This window comes from Hypanus sabinus, unplaced genomic scaffold (genome assembly GCF_030144855.1).
Source record: "Hypanus sabinus isolate sHypSab1 unplaced genomic scaffold, sHypSab1.hap1 scaffold_437, whole genome shotgun sequence".
Taxonomy (NCBI): domain Eukaryota; kingdom Metazoa; phylum Chordata; class Chondrichthyes; order Myliobatiformes; family Dasyatidae; genus Hypanus; species Hypanus sabinus.
Window position 1 is genome coordinate 68,130 of NW_026781312.1, and position 18,426 is coordinate 86,555.

The following is an 18,426-nucleotide window of genomic DNA, read 5'->3' on the forward strand; positions in this document are numbered from 1 at the left end:
TGTAGTTACAGACTAGAAAAACTTAAAACGATGGACAGCTATTGGCTCTCGTTCAGTAGAACTTAAAAGTAAAATATAGACAAATACTGGAGCGTATGGAGGCAACCGACAGGGAGTTCATGGACTATATGACCCAGCTGATGACGAACATTGAAAAACTAACTTTGTTGCATTAATAAAACCCCTTGTTAAATGTATAAAACATGTCTGCATCAGTGTTATTTTGTATTTCCATACAATGTTACATTAGGCTGTTACACATCTATTGTCAGAGAAGTACTTGCAGAAATAGGTAAACCACCTTCATACGAGCAAGGACAGAAAACAGGGCAAAGTGAGTATACTTATTCAGTAAGTTATGGGTCAAAGTATTTAATGAGTACATTTCTAACTCTTCAGGCTTCAGTCTCGTTGCCGTCTGTTCTGAAATTGTTAGGTTGCGTTCAAGAAAACAATGAAATAGCGCTCTGCCGTCTGACAGCGTTTTCAGATTTCTCCGGTTACCTCGTCCACACTGATCTGCCCGAGCAGCGTTTTCAAAAATACCCACCCTGGAAAGCTTTTCAGAAAAGCTCCAGTTTCAGGGGACAAAAATGCCATTTTAGTGTGGACAGAGGGTAAAAACGAGAAAAAACTTTGGTTACAGATTTATCTGGTGGTGTGTGGATGTAGCCTTAGTCAGTGCTGATGTTTGCCAAGCTAAATTGTTGATCTTAGTGTTTTAAGTTTATCTGAGCTCAGAAATTGAAAGTTAACATTCCAAATTTTTAAGTTATTTCTTTGAAGTGTGCATGAAAATTAATTACTGAGGATTTTTACTTCTCATTGAATTAGATAAAACCAAAGTAATAAAAGAACTCATAAAGCAGCTACACACTCTAAGGACTTTATGTTAGTTGCTGCAAAGAATAAATTATCACACATACTAAATTCATTCCCTACAATACTCAGCTGTTAATTTAATTAATGTGGCTGAGATGATAGGAAGAATTGATGCAGATGATAGAAGAAACAAAATCTTTAATCGTAGAGGTATACAAAATCAACTCTTAGCCATTCAAGGGTTGATCTTAACTACATCTTCATGTGAGAGGGATGGTAAGAATCTACAACACTCCTCCTCAAGGACAATTCAGGCGAGGGATTTGCTAACAATATCTCAATTCTGTTATCATAGAGGGTAACATTATGTTTTCCTTAAACATAAAACTCCTCATTTCATTTGCAAAAAACCTACACTGGTGACCTCGGAGCTCTAGCATGATTTTACATTTATTGAACGCATTGGCCAATGCTGTTACTTTGAAACTGCTCGAGTTTTCTTTTGCACAGCCAAGGTCCAATTCAAGCTTTGAGAATTTTCTACCAACAATGTGGTAGCATTGCTCAGTAACTCAACTCTTCAGAGTAGTGAGTCTACTGGATCACCCGACTGAACACAATAAATATTGATCACTAAAAACTTTACAGGCTTTTGGAATCTGAGTGCCAATTTGAGTTCTCACCATTAATTTTTTTCAGCCATCATATCCCTGCAGAATTAGCAAAACCCTTCCCATCAAAAGTAGCCACTACTATGGATTTACCATCACCCTGTACTACAAAAAAAATCTATTTAGGGATGATGCATTTCTATTAGCTCTTCATTTCTGAGCTTCTGAACTTATGCTCTCTTGCATAGTGTGCTTAAAACTATACTCCTAATCACGTGCTAGACTGATCAATTGGCATGAGCAGAGCATTCGATGATACCAAGCAATCTCCTACCAACTTAACCCTATTGGAGCATCTGCTCACCAGTGCACTGATAGACATTAATACTGATGCTTCATACTATGTTGTGCATGAATAGTTAGTTGGAGATGTGTGGCAGCTGCTCTCTTCAGCTGGCAATTCCACTTGCTGCCTCCTACAAAGTAGCAAATGCTCTAACCAAGTTAGTAATCTTACTGTAATACTATGGGCTCCTAACTTGGTAATCAGCACCATCTGTGGCACCTTGTCAGAGGCTTTCTGAAAGTCCAAAAACACAAGATAGCTGTGGAGGAACAGTTTTTATAGTAAGGTTTAGCTGGGTGATTCAGATGTTGAGGAACATGTTCCCTAGTGATGTTTAGGTGACTGTGATAAGTGGGCAGGTTATTATATGAAGTTTAGGTGGCTGAATGAGATGTGGAGGGAGAAGTTACGGTGTTGAAGTTAAAATGTTTGTGGATTAACAGCTTACTAAAGTGACGTTTAGGTGGGTGAGTGAGATGTAGAGGAGCAGGTTGCCATAGTGAGGCTTTGTGGCTGAAACGTGGAAGGACGGGTAACCAAAGAGAGGTCCTTGTGGGTTAAGTGAGATGTGGAGGGAGAGGTTACCATAATGAGGTTTAGGTGGTTGAGAAAGATGTGGTGGGACAGATTACCAAAATGAGGTTTAGGTGCCTGTCAGAGAAGTGCATATGACATGCTACCATAGTGAGGCTTAGGTGGCTGAGGAGATGTAGATTACCATAGTGAGATTTCAGTGGCTGAATGAGTTCTGGATAGACAGGTTACCATACTGGGGTTTATGGGACTGAGTGAGAACATAATGGAGAGGTTACCATTGTAAGGTTCAGATGGCTGGGTTAGTTATGGAGGCACAGCTGAACTGAGGTTTAGCTGAACAATTAAGATGTGGAGGGACAGGGTGCAAGAGTGAGGTCTAGGTGGCTGAGTGAGACATGGAGGGACAGGTTACCAAAGTGATGTTTAACTTACTGACTGAGATGCAGTGGGCAGGTTATTATAGTGAAGTTAAGGTGGCTGAGTGAGATGTCAAGGGACAGGTTACCAAGTGACATTTAAGTGGGTGAGTCAGACGTGGAAGGACATGTTACCCTGGTGATGTTTAGGTGACTGACTGAGATGAGGTGGGCAGGTAGTATGGGTATAGTGAAGTTTCAGTGGTAGGTGAAATATGAGCAACATGTTATCAGAGTAAGGTTTAGACAGCTGATTGAGTGTGGAGAAAGAGTACCTATAATGAGGCTTAGTAGGGCTGAGTGTGATGTGGAGGGATAATTATCATTGTGTTTAGAGGGCTTAGTGATACATAAATATTATTGTGAAGAAAGTACAAGGGTGCTTCCAATTCCTCTGCAGTCGATGGAGATTCAGCAAGTCAAAATAAACCTTGGCAAGCTTCTGTAAACGTGTGGTGGAAAGTGTGTTGATGGGTTGCATTATGCTAGTATGGGAACACCAATGCCTTTAAGAGGAAAATTCTGCGAAAGGTAGTGGATTTGGACCAGTACATCACTTCAAACCATGGAACACATATGCATGAAACATTGCCATAGAAAAACAACATCCATCATCAAAGGCCCTCTCCATCTAGGCCACAGTGCTGCCATTAGGTAGAAGATACAGGTGCCTTAGGACTCACACCACCAGGTTCAAGAACAGTTACTACCGCTGAACTAAAGAGGATAATTATATTTATCTACTGAGATGTTCCCACAACCGGTGATCTCAATTCAAGTACTCTTTATTTTGTTATTTCATGCACTCATTATTTAATGCTATTCATATTCGCCTTTGTACTATTTCTTGTTCTCCTATTGATCCTGTTTAGTTACTGTACTATAGATTTGCTTGGAAAATGGATATCAGTCATGTGGTGACATATACTACTTCGATAATATAGTTTACTTAGAATCATAATTTTAATTAGAAATTGTTTAATTAGAAATTGTTATATATTCAAACAATTCCTATATTAACATGTCAGGCCGAAATGACCACAGGCACTTAATACCAATGTGAGAATTACCAAAGAATACCAGCAATTTCCATTGTACATATGGGCAAAATAAATAACAAATCTCCAAAATTCTGCGTGTATTTTAAAATAATTTTTGTTTTCAGCTTTTCTTTTCAGTTCGTATGATCCAGCACCAAAGCAAAATGGATAGGTGTCCGGAGTGTTTGTTAGCTGTACCGGCCTCCCTCTGAACCAGTTCTGTGTGGGGATTGATCTCCGATTATTTTGTTGAAACTCTTGCAGCAGAACGCATAAAATCCAGCCGCCTCATGGAGTGGGTTGTATATCCGGGGTAAATGGGAAGCTGACGCCTGTTCCTGTCCTGGGATTACTTTGCGTGGAGGGATTTCGCTGCCCTGGCGTAGTAGGCGCAGCGGCGGCGGACGGAATATGGCAAGAGGTGAAGAGATTCCCTAGTGAACAGGGGAGAGTCCGAGTGCGTCCGGATTTCAGGCCCTGGAGCGAAGCCTGCTCACACAGCTCACTGCGAGTTGGATATTACTTCCATACTCTATCGAATCAGGAGTGAGACTGGATTGAACGCAATTCGTCTTAAGTTCCGAGAATGGATTGAAATCTACACCGAAGATTGATACCGATTTTACACTGGGTAATGAAACTAGATTTATATCTAATAGAAGCAACGCTGGAAAACAAGATTGAAGCGATAATCTTCAAAGCTTGATCAATACTACACTGAATTATGAAAGTGAATAACTGATCGAACTAACTGCAGACAAAACCAAATATATAAGTACCAGGCTGAGTGGAATATGAGCCCGAGGATAAGTGTCAATACATGATCAATACCGTTCAGTTGGAGCTGCGATAACGGGAACAGTGGTTTACGGGTTGAGGTTCGGTTTCTAGAATGGAATTTGACTATGAACTGTGAGAGCTGGTCCCAGGCATTCCTGACGACCAGGTTATTCACGTGAGACCGCTTCCAGACGAAGTTGTCCAGGAATTTGCATCGAGAAATTTTGCTTAACTTTTATATGGTTTCAATTGAAGTATTGGTTATCGATCAGGTTTTGCGCTTGAAAAATGAGAACTGGATAAATTGCAAGGACAGGAATCATTGAGAGGAGCCAAATGAGTGTTAGACCGTCCGTGTTGAGTGAGAGGTAAGAAAGGGAAAGGGTAAAAAGCTTAATAAGAGCAATATTGTGGGGATTAATGGATGATGAGTTGATGGAGAAGGGAGGGCATGTAGAATGTATTTACAGTATGGACACCTGTGGCATACATGCACAGTATAATTAGCTGGATCTTCTGCGTTATCTTGGACTGTGCTCAAACTTTAGTTGTATTTCAGAAGGATTCAGAATATATTTACAGACTGGTACCAGACATAATAGGAGAGTTGGAAAAAGCAAGAATTGTTTCTGCTTAAGGTGATTAAGAGGAATTTGAGATGAGTTTCATTAATTATTCTGATAAAAAGACTGGCAGGATCACTGGAAGCCAGAGGATATGAAATTGTTAAAGGATCAGAGGAATAATAATAAATGAGATTCAGCATGTATTGGAAGTTAACACAACAGACACAAAATGCTGGAAGAACTCAGCAAGTATGGCCGCATCTGGAAGTTAATAAATAGTTGGCATTTTGAAGAAGCCCATATATTTTTTAATGTAACTTGTTCAGATCAGTAGAAGAGGACTCAAATGTAAAGTTCAAAAGAGAGTTGGATAGTTGAGTGGGAGTATTTGAGGATGAGCTGAATATGCTGTGCACTCTAATTAAAACTTACTTGCCCTTGGAATCCTACAGTCCATTACTTTTGCTTTCAATTATTTACATATAACCTATACTTGTTTTAGTGAGGCCTGGGTATGGTTTAATGGTAATAGAATTACATATGTATTAAAGATTGGCACTCTAAATTACAGTATTAAAGTGCCTTTTAATTGTGGTACTCAATGCAAATGAATCCGAATCAAGTTTGTTTTCACTGGCATGATAGGTAAAATTTATTAATTTGACAGCAGCAGTTCAATGCAATACATTAGTGGTCACCAACCTTTTAAACCCAAGATTCCCTACCTCGGCCTTAGTGAAAGGCAAAATCGACCTACTAAATTGTTTAGAGAAAAAGCAGCTCAGATTGTACTTCCAACTTGAGGCCCTTTATTTGGGCTCATTTGTAATTTAGTTACATAAAATGCTTTTATCAAACTTTCAAATTAATTTAACCAAGAAAACACTTTAACTAGAATATCAAACAGACCACAGCAGCATTGAGCTTATCCATTAACGCCTTGAATAAGCAGTGCTGAAGCGCTTTTGCTCGAATCAAGTTTATCAGTTTGACCACCAGTCATTACCTGAGAAAAGTCCACGACCTTCCCAGTCAAGGGCTGCTGATGAATCACACAGTGATAATCCAGGAAATCAGGAAAATCTGGCACAATGCTATAAAATTAATGTGCACATTGCTGGGGCCCCATCAGGAGTAATTGCCACCAGTTTAGGAATGGGGATATCATTTTCACGGACATTTTGTTTAAACTCATTGTAAATATCCTCACCTCTCATTCTCTCCTTTAAGTGCAAAAGAGTGAGGAAGTCCTCCTCTGATGTAAAATCCTGGAAAGCCATTCTGACAAGTACAACAAGCTCAGCTGTTTGCATTACATCATCAAACTGTAGTGAAAAATATTCACAGAGTGACAAGTCCTTTAACACTTGTCGATCTACATCCTCTGAGCAGCATGTTTGCTTGGCCTTCAACACAGATTTCAGCTCCTCAACTTTCCTGGTATTGGTAAACTGTTACTGAGACACTAGTGTAAATTTCAGTGGTATTCAGCTAATGACACCACTGTTTTTGTTTCCCTTTTCTTGTACATTTGGGGAATGTTGGAATTTAAAGGGGGAGAAGGGTTTTAATGTGAGTATTATTAAAAGTAAGTTAATACCAGTTAGGATCATGGTAATATAGCAATACTCCCGCTATGGAAAGCTGTTTGTAAAGAGAGATTGTTTCCGGGGTTGTGGGATTTTCCTTCCGGTTTTTTCTGCCTTTGTGCATTAGTGAAAACCTCTGTATGTAGATATCGTTTAACCATCCTAGATAAAGTTGTTCATTTTGGGCATGGTTGTCGAGTGGTCCTTTTTCAAAGTAGAAGTTATTACATATTTGCATCAAAAGGTTTATTTGCTTCAAAAGGTATAATGAATTTGTGTATTTATTCGGCATTATTTTGGATTTTTTTTGGGATCTACTGGGAAAGTCTCAAGTTGACCAGTTGATCACGATCGACTGGTTGGTAACCACTACTATACATAATATAGAAATAAAAAGTAGGTAAGTAAATCAGTTACATATGCGCACACGTACACACACACACGTATGTGTGTATATGTATGTATGTATATGTGTGGGTGTAGATTCAATAGATCAAAATAGTGCAAACATTGAAATAATATATATTAAGAAGTGAGGTAGTGCCCAAGGATTCAAAGTCCATTAAAAATCAGATGGCAGAGAGGAAGAAACTGTTCCTGAATCGTTGAGTGTGTGCCTTCAGAGTGTGTACATCCTCCCTGATGGCAGAGGGGAAGAAACTGTTCCTGAATCGTTGAGTGTGTGTCTTCAGGCTCCTGTACCTCCTCCCTGATGGCAGAGGGGAAGAAGCTGTTCCTGAATCGTTGAGTGTGTGTCTTCAGGCTCCTGTTCCTCCTCCCTGATGGCAGAGGGGAAGAAGCTGTTCCTGAATCGCTGAGTGTGTGTCTTCGGGCTCCTGTACCCCCTCCCTGATGGCAGAGGGGAAGAAGCTGTTCCTGAATCGTTGAGTGTGTGTCTTCAGGCTCCTGTACCTCCTCCCCGATGGCGGAGGGGAAGAAACTGTTCCTGAATCGTTGAGTGTGTGTCTTCAGGCTCCTGTTCCTCCTCCCTGATGGCAGAGGGGAAGAAGCTGTTCATGAATCGTTGAGTGTGTGCCTTCAGAGTGTGTACATCCTCCCTGATGGTAACAATGAGAAAAGGGCATGCCCTGGGTGCTGGAGGTCCTTAATAATGGACACTGCCTTTCTGAGACACTGCTCCCTGAAGATGTCCTGAGTACTTTGTAGGTTTTTGTAGGTTAGATTTACAACCTTCTGCAGTTTCCTTTGATCCTCACACCCCCCCCCCCCCACCCCACCATACTGGTTAGTGACGCAGCCTCTCAGAAAGCTCTCCACTGTACAACTACAGAAGTTTTCAAGTGTTTTAGGTGACAAATCTCTTCAGTCTCCTAATGAAGTATAGTCACTATCTCATCTTCTTTATAATTACATGGATATAGAAACATAGAAAACCTACAGTGCAGTACAGGTCTTTCTGTAATATTAAGAAGTTAGCATCTCATAGGCCATTTGTGACCTTGGCTATTTTTTGTAAGGGTCATAGCAGCCAAGAGCTTGAGAAAAAAGTATAAATGCACAAATGCTTTCCCATAAGATAAGCTGAGCTGGTGACAGCAGCCTTGGTGTGAGAAACATATTGTGCCTTGTGTTTCTTATGGCACCTGCAAGATAAGCAATTAGAGGGAGTGACTATTTACAAAGGCAGCAGACTTTGGGTGGTGGGTCTGTGTCAGTCTGCATCCATAGTAGCAATTAAAACTGTTATACAAACAATTTATAACTGATAAAATTAACAATATTCATCTGTACAGAAACTAAGGGGGTGAACCCACATGTATCTGTGTACATCACTATATGATATAAAAAGAACTGCTTCAGGAGGGAGAAACCCTCAATGCAGCCTCTGAGTGCTTAAGGAGGGTTTTCTCGAGTAACTTGCTAATAAAGAGTTAAATTTACTTTCACCGTGGTATGTGCTGTCTTTGCATTAGGTAAATCAAAATAAGTTTATAACAATTTGGCGACCCAGATGGGACCTCAAGACAAGGTACACCCGTAATGTCGGTGCCAGTGGTCGACTCTGTGGCAACAACATGAGGTGGATGGGGCCAGGAGGTAAAATTTTCCTTGATTCCGCTCATTAGTTGACCACTTTGGTGACCCTTTCATCTGATGGGTGACCCTTTGACGAGCTCCTGAAGAACCACAGTTAAACTACCCGAGTACTATGGTAACTTCGAGGGGGTAAGAAGTCCTCACACTTAAGGTATTTGGGGTTAGAGTCCTCAGAACTTTGAAGTATAGTGGATAATATTGTTTGTAAGTACCTGCCTTAGATTGGTTGTAAAGAGGGGATATCCACCATACAAAGGTCAGGACCCTGAAGTGGGTGCAGAGACACGGCGCTAGGTTACAAAAGGGTGATAAATCGGGGTCCAATATGCCTTTATTTAAACTTTGTAAAGACAACCCGGGGGAAGAAAAGATTTTCAAAGACTGTCGGCGCCATTATATAGAAAAACTAAGGAATGAGATATGGCCATTAGGTGTCAGCTGGGATTTGGATAAATGTATCAAAGCAGATGAAGTGCTATGGAAACGGGTCTGCAGAAAGATGGGAAATATTAATGTCAACAGGGAGAAAGACATGAAAGGAAAGAGAAGCAGGGAAATAAAAATGGTGATCACAAAGGTAACCCAACACGTCTGGTTTGTCCATTGTTTCAAAATGATGATACGGATGAAACTGAGGAGGACTGGATGATCCACCCCACTGCTCCCAGATACCCCACAATCCCGCGCACCTCTCAAAAGGGCGTAACAACCCCACCCCATGAACAGTACTGTGACCCTGTTGCAACATGGACCAGGAGTCAATTGAAGCAGAACAAGCCCTCTCGTAAACATACCACCAAGAGTTCAAGCAAGCGACGGAACATTTTGGTGGGTGACCCCAATATGGACACTGCGTATGACCCGATGATGATGATGACCCGTTCAAAAAAAGTCAATCAGAATCCAGAAGTGGATACCTTACACAGCCCACCGGTCCCAGAGCCCCAACACATGGATCTCTATGTGCACCACCACCCAATTTCTGTGGCCGACCTATGCCTAAGGGAAACCCTAACTATAGACTTCCACCATCTGGACCCCAGCAACCACCCTTAGCTAAGGTTAGGGTTGCAGGATGCTACCTCTGATCATTGGCAAAGGGACTGTCCCAATCACCAACAACAGTCCAGGCCCTTGGGTCGGCAGCAACCATTCACCACCCATAACCTGTTTTCTGCCTGACTAGTTGATCAGCCGGACACTGGCTTGATGTTCCCTGTCCTCACTGAAAACCCTGAAGAGGAGCCCATATTTATCCTACTAGAAGAAGGCAGCAGTGTCCCCTTTATGCTCGATACTGGAGCAACTACGTCAACACTTGAATCTTCCTGCATCAATCAACATGGTTTCAGGATGTCAGACACCTCCGTGACCCTGGTTTAATGGGACAAGTAAAAGCCTACCCACTGACGAAACCCGTACGAATCCAATTTGGGGACCAACAGAGTACAATTCAGTTTGCCCAAAACCCGGACCTCAGAGTTAACCTAGCAGGGAGAGACCTGCTGTGCTCCCTCCGACTTAAAATAAAATGTCTTGAAGCTGTAATTACTATTAGTGGTTTCGACTCCAGACGGACTTTTTGGGTCTACCATCCTCCTCGGCAGTGGGCTGTGGATCTTCGGCCTGGAAATTTCGACCCACCCCTGCAGGTGCCCGACCCACATGTAACACTGGCATATGACCCCTCAGGGGTCTCACAGGAATTAGAAACCCAGTATGCCCCCTTAGTGGGCAGCACGGTAAGCATTACTGTTCTGGGAGATAAGAAGGGAGCAGCATTAGTAGTTCAGGTGCCTACTGAGATATGGAGCCAGTTGGGTCTTGTGTCCCCCCCCACATCACCTCGTCAGTGGCTGCGGGACATGAACCTGTGGTCAGGTCTGGCATGGCCAGCTGGTGTTCTTCTCTTAGGTTCGCTGTAATTACCTGGTTACTGGGTACACTGGATCCCCCACTCTGGGAGCAAGAACAGGGTGAGTTGTATGCTTTAACATGAGTCCACTGTTTCCACTGGCTGCCTCGTGGAGTCTGCACACGGACACAAGAATCATTGGTTAAAAGTACCATCTACGGTTCTATCCACCTGGGGACAAACCCTGGCCTTTCTGGCAGCACCCTCACCCATGACGTGGTCGCTGGGCTGTGGAAGGACTACCTCCTTTCCCTCTGGCTATCTCTGATCAATGATTTGCTTGCTGTTGTTTTGCTCGGGTTCTTTCATGTACTATGTCATTCTATCCCTGTAAGCCCTAGGCTCCCTGTAACCCGTAATTACCCCATGATAAAATTTCTATAATATCTGTCCAATACATGATGGGATCACCATGACTCTTTCCTCCCCGTGTACCCAGCTCCCGTGATCTTTAAGTTCTTGATGCCGTTGCGCTTTACATAGCTAGCTGTCCATCCTTTACTGGCCTTAAACTCCTTCCTCTTGCTCATAACACAGGTAGCAAGTGAACGAGACGCGAGGCTAACAATGCTTAAACAATGAGTGCTGGAGAGAGAACTTTCAGGTTTTCCCGATTTGTGGTTGGTTGAATCTGCGCATGCGGAACCTGCGGATATGGAGGGCCAACTGTATTGCAGGGCTGGATGTTTATTTGCTAAACACAAAGGACAATTCCATATTTACAAACAATAGGCAATGCTTTCTTTTGAAGCTAGATATAAACCCACCTTCTGGTTCACGTACATCCCACAGATGGCAGCAGCGTCTGGACTGGGATTCACAGCTTTTAGGAAAAGCATTTTTCCAAATTAAATCCACAATACATTGACAAGGAATGGAAGACTGGTAACCAAAGCCACTTGCTAAAAGTAAAGACCTAAACCCAAAAATCATTCTAACAGTACCAAATAAAGAAATTAGGTTTACAGAGTATTATTCAGTAGGAAAAGGGAAAGCAAGTATTTTTTAAGTTGATTAAATACTAGTGTGCAGCAGAATTTGTTTTATTGTGTGCCAAATGCAAACAACAGTTGGAAAGGCCAATGATATGTTAGTGTACATTGAAAGGAACATATAGTATAAGAATAGCAAGCCTTTACGTGGTTAGTCAAGGCTTGATGGATTTGTTCCTGGATCACTTGTTTTGGCCTCATACCTAAATGCATAGTACTCAAAAGAATTAGGAAAGAATTAGAATGTTAAAATGCCTGATATCTTAGGTAATTTCTCAAGGTACAGATTGAATTGCTGTTTTGCATTGCTGAAAAAAAAAGTATTCACTTAGATTGTTAACCTTTGCAAACATGAGGAAATCTGCAGATGCTGGAAATTCAAACAACACACACACAAAATGCTGGTAGTAAGAGATTTGAAAGTAGAGGGGGGAGGGGGAAATGCGAAATGATAGGAGAAGAACAGAGGGGGTGGGATGAAGTTAAGAACTGGAAAGGTGATTGGCGAAAGTGATACAGAGCTGGAGAAGGGAAAGGATCATGGGACGGGAGGCCTTGGGAGAAGGAGGGGGGGAATACCAGAAGGAGATGGAGAACAGGCAAACAACTAAATATGGCAGGGATGGGGTAAGAAGGGGAGGAGAGGCATTAACAGAAGCTAGAGAAGTCAATGTTCATGCCATCGGGTTGGAGGCTACCCAGCTGGTATATAAGGTGTTGTTCCTCCAACCTGAGTTTGGATTCATTTTGACAATAGAGGAGGCCATGGATAGACATATCAGAATGGGAATGGGACATGGAATTAAAATGTGTAGCCACTGGGAGATCCTGCTTTCTCTAGCGGACCGAGCGTAGGTGTTCAGCGAAACTGTCTCCCAGTCTGCGTCGGGTCTCACCAATATTTAAAAGCCACATCAGGAGCACCGGATGCAGTATACCACACCAACCGACTCACAGGTGAAGTGTCGCCTCACCTGGAAGGACTGTCTGGGGCCCTGAGTGGTGGTGAGGGAGGAAGTGTAAGGGCAGGTGTAGCACTTGTTCCGTTTACAAGGATAAGTGCCAGGAAGGAGATCGGTGGGAAGGGATGGGGAGGATGAATGGACAAGGGAGTCGCGTAGGGAGTGATCTCTGTGAAAAGCAGAAGGGGGGGGGAGGGAAAAATGTGTTTGGTAGTGGGATCCTGTTGGAGGTGGTGGAAGTTACGGAGAGTTATACGTTGGACCTGGAGGCTGGTGGGGTGGTAGGTAAGGACAAGAGGAACCCTATCCCGAGTGGGGTGGCGGGTGAATGGGGTGAGGGCAGATGTGCAGGAAATGGGAGAGATGTGTTTGAGAGCAAAGTTGATAGTGGAGGAAGGGAAGCCCCTTTGTTTAAAAAAGGAAGACATCTCCTTCATCCTGGAATGAAAAGCCTCATCTTGAGAGCAGATGTGGCAGAGATGGAGGAATTGTGAGAAGGGGATAGCCTTTTTGCAAGAGACAGGGTGGGAAGAGGAATAGTCCAGGTAGCTCTGAGAGTCTGTAGGGTTATAGTAGATATCAGTAGATAGGCCATCTCCAGAGATGGAGACAGAAAGATCAAGAAAGGGGAGGGAGGTGTCGGAAATGGACCAGGTAAATTTGAGGGCAGGGTGAAAGTTGGAGGCAAAGTTAATGAAGTCGACGAGCTCAGCACGTGTGCAAGAGGCAGCGCCAATGCAGTCGTCGATGTAGCGAAGGAAAAGAGGGGGATGGATACCCATATAGACTTGGAACATGGACTGTTCCACAAAGCCAACAAAAAGGCAGGCATAACTGGGACCCATACGGGTGCCCATGGCTACACCCTTGGTTTGGAGGAAGTGGGAGGAGCCAAAGAATAAATTATTGAGAGTAAGAACTAAATCTGCTAGACGGAGGGGAGTGGTGGTAGAGGGGAATTGGTTAGGACTGGAATCCAAAAAAAAAGCCAAGAGCTTCGAGACCATCTCGATGGGGGATGGAGGTATATAGGGACTGGACGTCCATGGTAAAAATAAGACGGTGGGGGCCAGGGGACTTAAAATCATTGAAAAAATTCAAAGCATGAGAAGTGTCACAAACATAGGTGGGAAAAGATTGAACAATGGGGGATAAGACAGTGTCAAGGTATGCAGAAATGCTGAGCTCTTCGACTTCATTAATGAATAAATGAAGAAGGGTTGACAGCAAAGAACACCTGAGATGCTGACACCATTCGAAACGTGGGTCCCTGTCCGTCACCATTTGTGCCAAGTGTTGCGACTTCCACCGTTCCCATGTTACGAACCCCGTAACTGGGTGACTTACCAGCAATTTAAGGTTCCAATTTCCTGCCTGATAGCCTCATAATTCCCCTTACTCCAATTAAATGCTTTTCTAACTTGTCTGTTTCTCTTTCTCCAATACTATTGTAAAGGAGTTAGAATTATGATCAATATCTCCAAAATGCTCTCCCACTGAGAGATCTGACACCTGACCAGGTTCATTTCCCAATACCACATCAAGCACAGCCTCTCCTCCTGTAGGCTTATCTACAAACTGTGTCAAGAAACCTTCCTGAACACACCTAACAAACTCCACCCCATCTAAACCCCTTGCTCTAGGGAGATGCCAATCAATATTGCGGAAATTAAAATGTCCCATCATGACAACTCTGTTATTATTACCCCTTTCCAGGATCTGTTTCCTATCTGCTCCTGAATATCCCTGTTACTATTGGGCAGCCTATAAAAAACACCCAGTAGAGTTATTGACCTCTTCCTGTTCCTAACCTCCACCCACAGAGACTCTGTAGACAATCCCTCTATGGCGTCCACCTTTTCTGCAGCCGTGACACTATCTCTGATCAACAGTGCCACGCCCCCACCTCTTCTGACTTCCTTCCTGTCTTTTCTGAAACATCTAAATCCGGCACTTGAAGTAACCAATCTTGTCCCTGAGCCATCCAAGTCTCTGTAATGGCCACCACATCATATCTTCAAGCTCCAAGTACTGATCCACGCTCTAAGCTCATCTTCTTTGTTCACAACACTCCTTGTGTTAAAATAGACACATCTCAAGCCTTCAGTCTGATCGTGTCCCTTCTCTATCACCTTCCTATGTTACGAACTCCGTAACTGGGTCACTTACCAGCAAAGGTAGAGAGGTCCGTTGAAGTTTGAGGATACTATTTTTAACAGTATTTATTAGTAAAAATACACAAAAATAATATCAATGCAAATATACAGATAATATATGTCGTCAATACTAAATCTAAAAGTGCGGGTACAATAATAATAAGAAATAAGCTCTATTGTTGTCTAGGGGATAATGTATTGTCCCATGGAAATATAAAGTTCACTCAGTTCATGCAGGCTGCAGCCGTTGGGGACCACTGTGTTTGCAATGGTTGGAGAGAGAGAGAGATAGGAATAGAATGGGGACAGTTACCGCTACGGTTTTTTCCAACCTTCCTTTATGATTTCAATCTGTCAGGAGTCTCATTGTAATGGCCATTCAAGTATGGCCTCTCCTTTAGCTAAACCGTTCTTCCGTGGTGAGCTCGCCACCCAGGCAAGGGAGGACGCACACGAGCCCCCACCGGCTTTTGCTATAAAACGCTGTCACGGGATTTCAAGCATTTCTCCTGGTGCATCTCAAGGGGTTGTTCCCCAGACCCTCTTTTATCCTTACTCATGGGGTCTCGGATGTCAATCAGGTTGGGATGATACAATCCCTCAACCAGACCACTCTGGTTGCCCCCTGAGGGGTTTCAATGAATACTACAGTACTCAATACACAATTCCGTCTCCAAGAGACAATGGCCATTATCCGTGGTTCTGTTCTGCTGATGTCAGGACACATTCCAAACCTTGTGTATTTTGGATGTCTCTCTCTCTCATTTCCTTTGCGATTCTCAAAAAGGAGGGGGCGACTTTGTATCTTTCGGCCTCTCAGAGTTGCTTCACCTTCGTAACACCCATTTCACCATTGATTACCTCCTGGATTTTCAAAATCATCTGTTGTTTGCAGCATCTGAGAGATAGTTGGCTGTAAAAAAGAAATAAACCTTGAATGTGGATCGCACCTTGGTGGAGTGGTTGAATCAGTGATGTTGTGTTAGGCGGCAGGAAACGCACTGTTATGTTAGGATGAATGCTGTCCAAATGCTTAGGATGGGCTGGGGCATTGTCAAGCAACAGAAGAACCTTAAAGGCACGATTCTGTTCCCGGCAGTAGCGTCCCAGAGCTGTGTTACCGTCACCTGATACCGCGCTGTTTATAATTAAATCATTGCACCATAGGTAAAACCAAGAAAAGTTTAAGAGCGCAAGATCACACTTCCTGGAGACCAAAACTGTGAGTTCTGAATGCATATAAGGAGGGAATTGAGTACAAGAGCAAGGACATCCTTTTGCATTTGTACAGAGCCCTGGTGATACAGTTTTGGTCTCCAGGGTTAAGGAAGGACATCTTGGCTGTAGAGGAAGTGCAGCGTAGATTCACGAGGTTAATTCCTGGGATGTCCGGACTGTCTTACGCAGAGAGGTTAGAGAGACTGGGCTTGTACACGCTGGAATTAAACAGAATCAGAGGGGATCTGATTGCAACATATAAGATTATTAAGGGATTGGACAAGATAGAGGCAGGAAATATGTTCCAGATGCTGGGAGAGTCTAGTACCAGAGGGCGTGGTTTGAGAATAAGGGTTAGGTCATTTAGGACAGAGTTGAGGAAAAACTTCCTCCAGAAAGTTGTGGGGGTCTGGAATGCACTGCCTCGGAAGGCGGTGGAGGCCAATTCTCTGGATGCTTTCAAGAAGGAGTTAGCTAGGTATCTTATGGATAGGGGAATGAAGGGATACGGGGCAAGGCAGAAACCGGGATAGTAGATGATCAGCCATGATCTCAGAATGGTGGTGCAGGCTCAAAGGGCCGAATGGTCTACTTCTGCGCCTATTGTCTATTGACATTGGTAGAAATAGGTTCCTCACATAACTGTGAGTCCTCATAGTCTGAAGACGCACATTACGAGGGTAGGATGTACTTAATTCAAACTATTGTAGCGGTGTGCTACACGCAGCGCTGAAATAATGACACGGAGTCGGTAAACTGCAGTTAAAAAAGATTTTATTCGAACTTCACAGCCTCGCTTTAAAGCCTCCCTGAAACCGCCCTCCCCGGGTGCGGATGCTGTAGGAGGCACGTACTCACAGTGAAGTGAAGCCTTTGTTTGTGAAGCAGACCTGGCACCCTTTTGGGACTGGCCTTTGTGCCGGAGCGCTGACTATTTGTGAGCCGGTTCGAGTGCACTAGGAAGTGGGTCGCCACATAACACCACCCCCCCCACAGAACCAGCGATACACCCCCCAGTGTCCATAGTCTGGGCCGGACCCTGTTTGGGAGGTCTGCCTCTGCACTACAGTGCCGGAAACTCGACCGGTTGTGCCACGTCTACATGGGCCAGTTGGAGTTGGTCCACCGTGAAAACCTCCTGTCTCCCCCCAACGTCCAGCACGAACGTGGACCTGTTGTTCCTGATCACTGTAAATGGCCCCTCATAGGGCCGCTGTAGCGGTGGCTGATGTGTTCAAACACAAACTTACAGTTCTGCAGGTGTTTGGGTATACAAGTCAGGTACTGCCCATGCTGCGAAGTGGGTCTTGGGGCCAGGTCACAGAGCCTCTCGCGTAGTCTGCCCAGGACTGCTGCGGGTTCCTCCTCTTGCCCCCTTGGGGCTGGTATGAACTTCCCGGGGACGACCAGGGGCGCGCCGTATACCAACTCGGCCGACGAGGCATGCAGATCGTCTTTGGGCGCCGTGCAGATGCCAGGTAGGACCCAGAGAAGCTCGTCCACCCAGTTAGCTCCTCTCAGGCGGGCCATGAGAGCCGACTTCAGGTGACGGTGGAAACGCTCCACTAGCCCGTTCGACTGTGGGTGGTAGGCAGTCGTGTGGTGCAGCTGAGTCCCCAAAAGGCTGGCCATTTTTGACCACAGGCTGGAGGTGAACTGGGCGCCTCTGTCGGAGGTAATGTGGGCCGGTACACCAAAGCGGGATATCCAGGTGGCGATCACTGCCCGGGTGCAAGATTCAGAGGTGGTTTCAGTGAGCGGGACCGCCTCTGGCCATCTTGCAAACCGGTCCACGATAGTCAGGAGGTGCCGCGCTCCGCGCGACACTGGCAGGGGGCCCACGATATCCACATGAATGTGGTCGAAACGCCGGTGGGCGGGATGGAACTGCTGTGGTGGGGCTTTGGTGTGCCGCTGCACCTTGGCCGTCTGGCAGTGCATGCACGTTTTGGCCCATTCACTGACCTGTTTGCGGAGTCCGTGCCAAACGAACCTGCTGGAAACCATCCGGACAGTCGTCCGGATGGAGGGATGCGCCAAGTTATGAATGGAGTCGGGACGACGGGACGGGGCTGGCCGGTGGCGACGTCACAGAGTAGGGTCCTCTCACCCGGGCCTACGGGGAGGTCCTGGAGCTGCAAACCGGAGACTGCGGTTCTGTAACTCGGAATCTCCTCATCTGCCTGCTGTGCCTCTGCCAGTGCCTCAAAGTCTACCCCTTGGGAAAGGACATGAACGGTAGTGCGAGAGAGCGCATCCGCCACGACATTGTCCTTACCCGAGACGTGCCGGACATCCGTCGTGTATTCAGAGATGTAGGACAGGTGGTGTTGCTGGCGGGACGACCAGGGGTCGGACGCTTTCGTAAACGCAAAGGTAAGCGGTTTGTGGTCCGTGAACACAGTGAAGGGCCTACCT

General features: G+C 44.5%; 1 protein-coding gene across 7 annotated transcripts in view; it reads left to right on the forward strand.

The window, feature by feature from the left end:
• Positions 1-4,142: 4,142 nt before the first annotated feature.
• LOC132388937 (rho guanine nucleotide exchange factor 12-like) overlaps positions 4,143-18,426 on the forward strand; it is a 181,374-nt gene continuing 167,090 nt past the window's right edge. For all 7 annotated transcript variants that reach the window (XM_059961345.1, XM_059961346.1, XM_059961344.1 and 4 more), the window contains exon 1: positions 4,143-4,920. In XM_059961345.1, the coding sequence (XP_059817328.1) occupies positions 4,889-4,920 (32 nt within the window). In that variant the 5' untranslated portion in view covers positions 4,143-4,888. The remainder of the gene's footprint in view (positions 4,921-18,426) is intronic.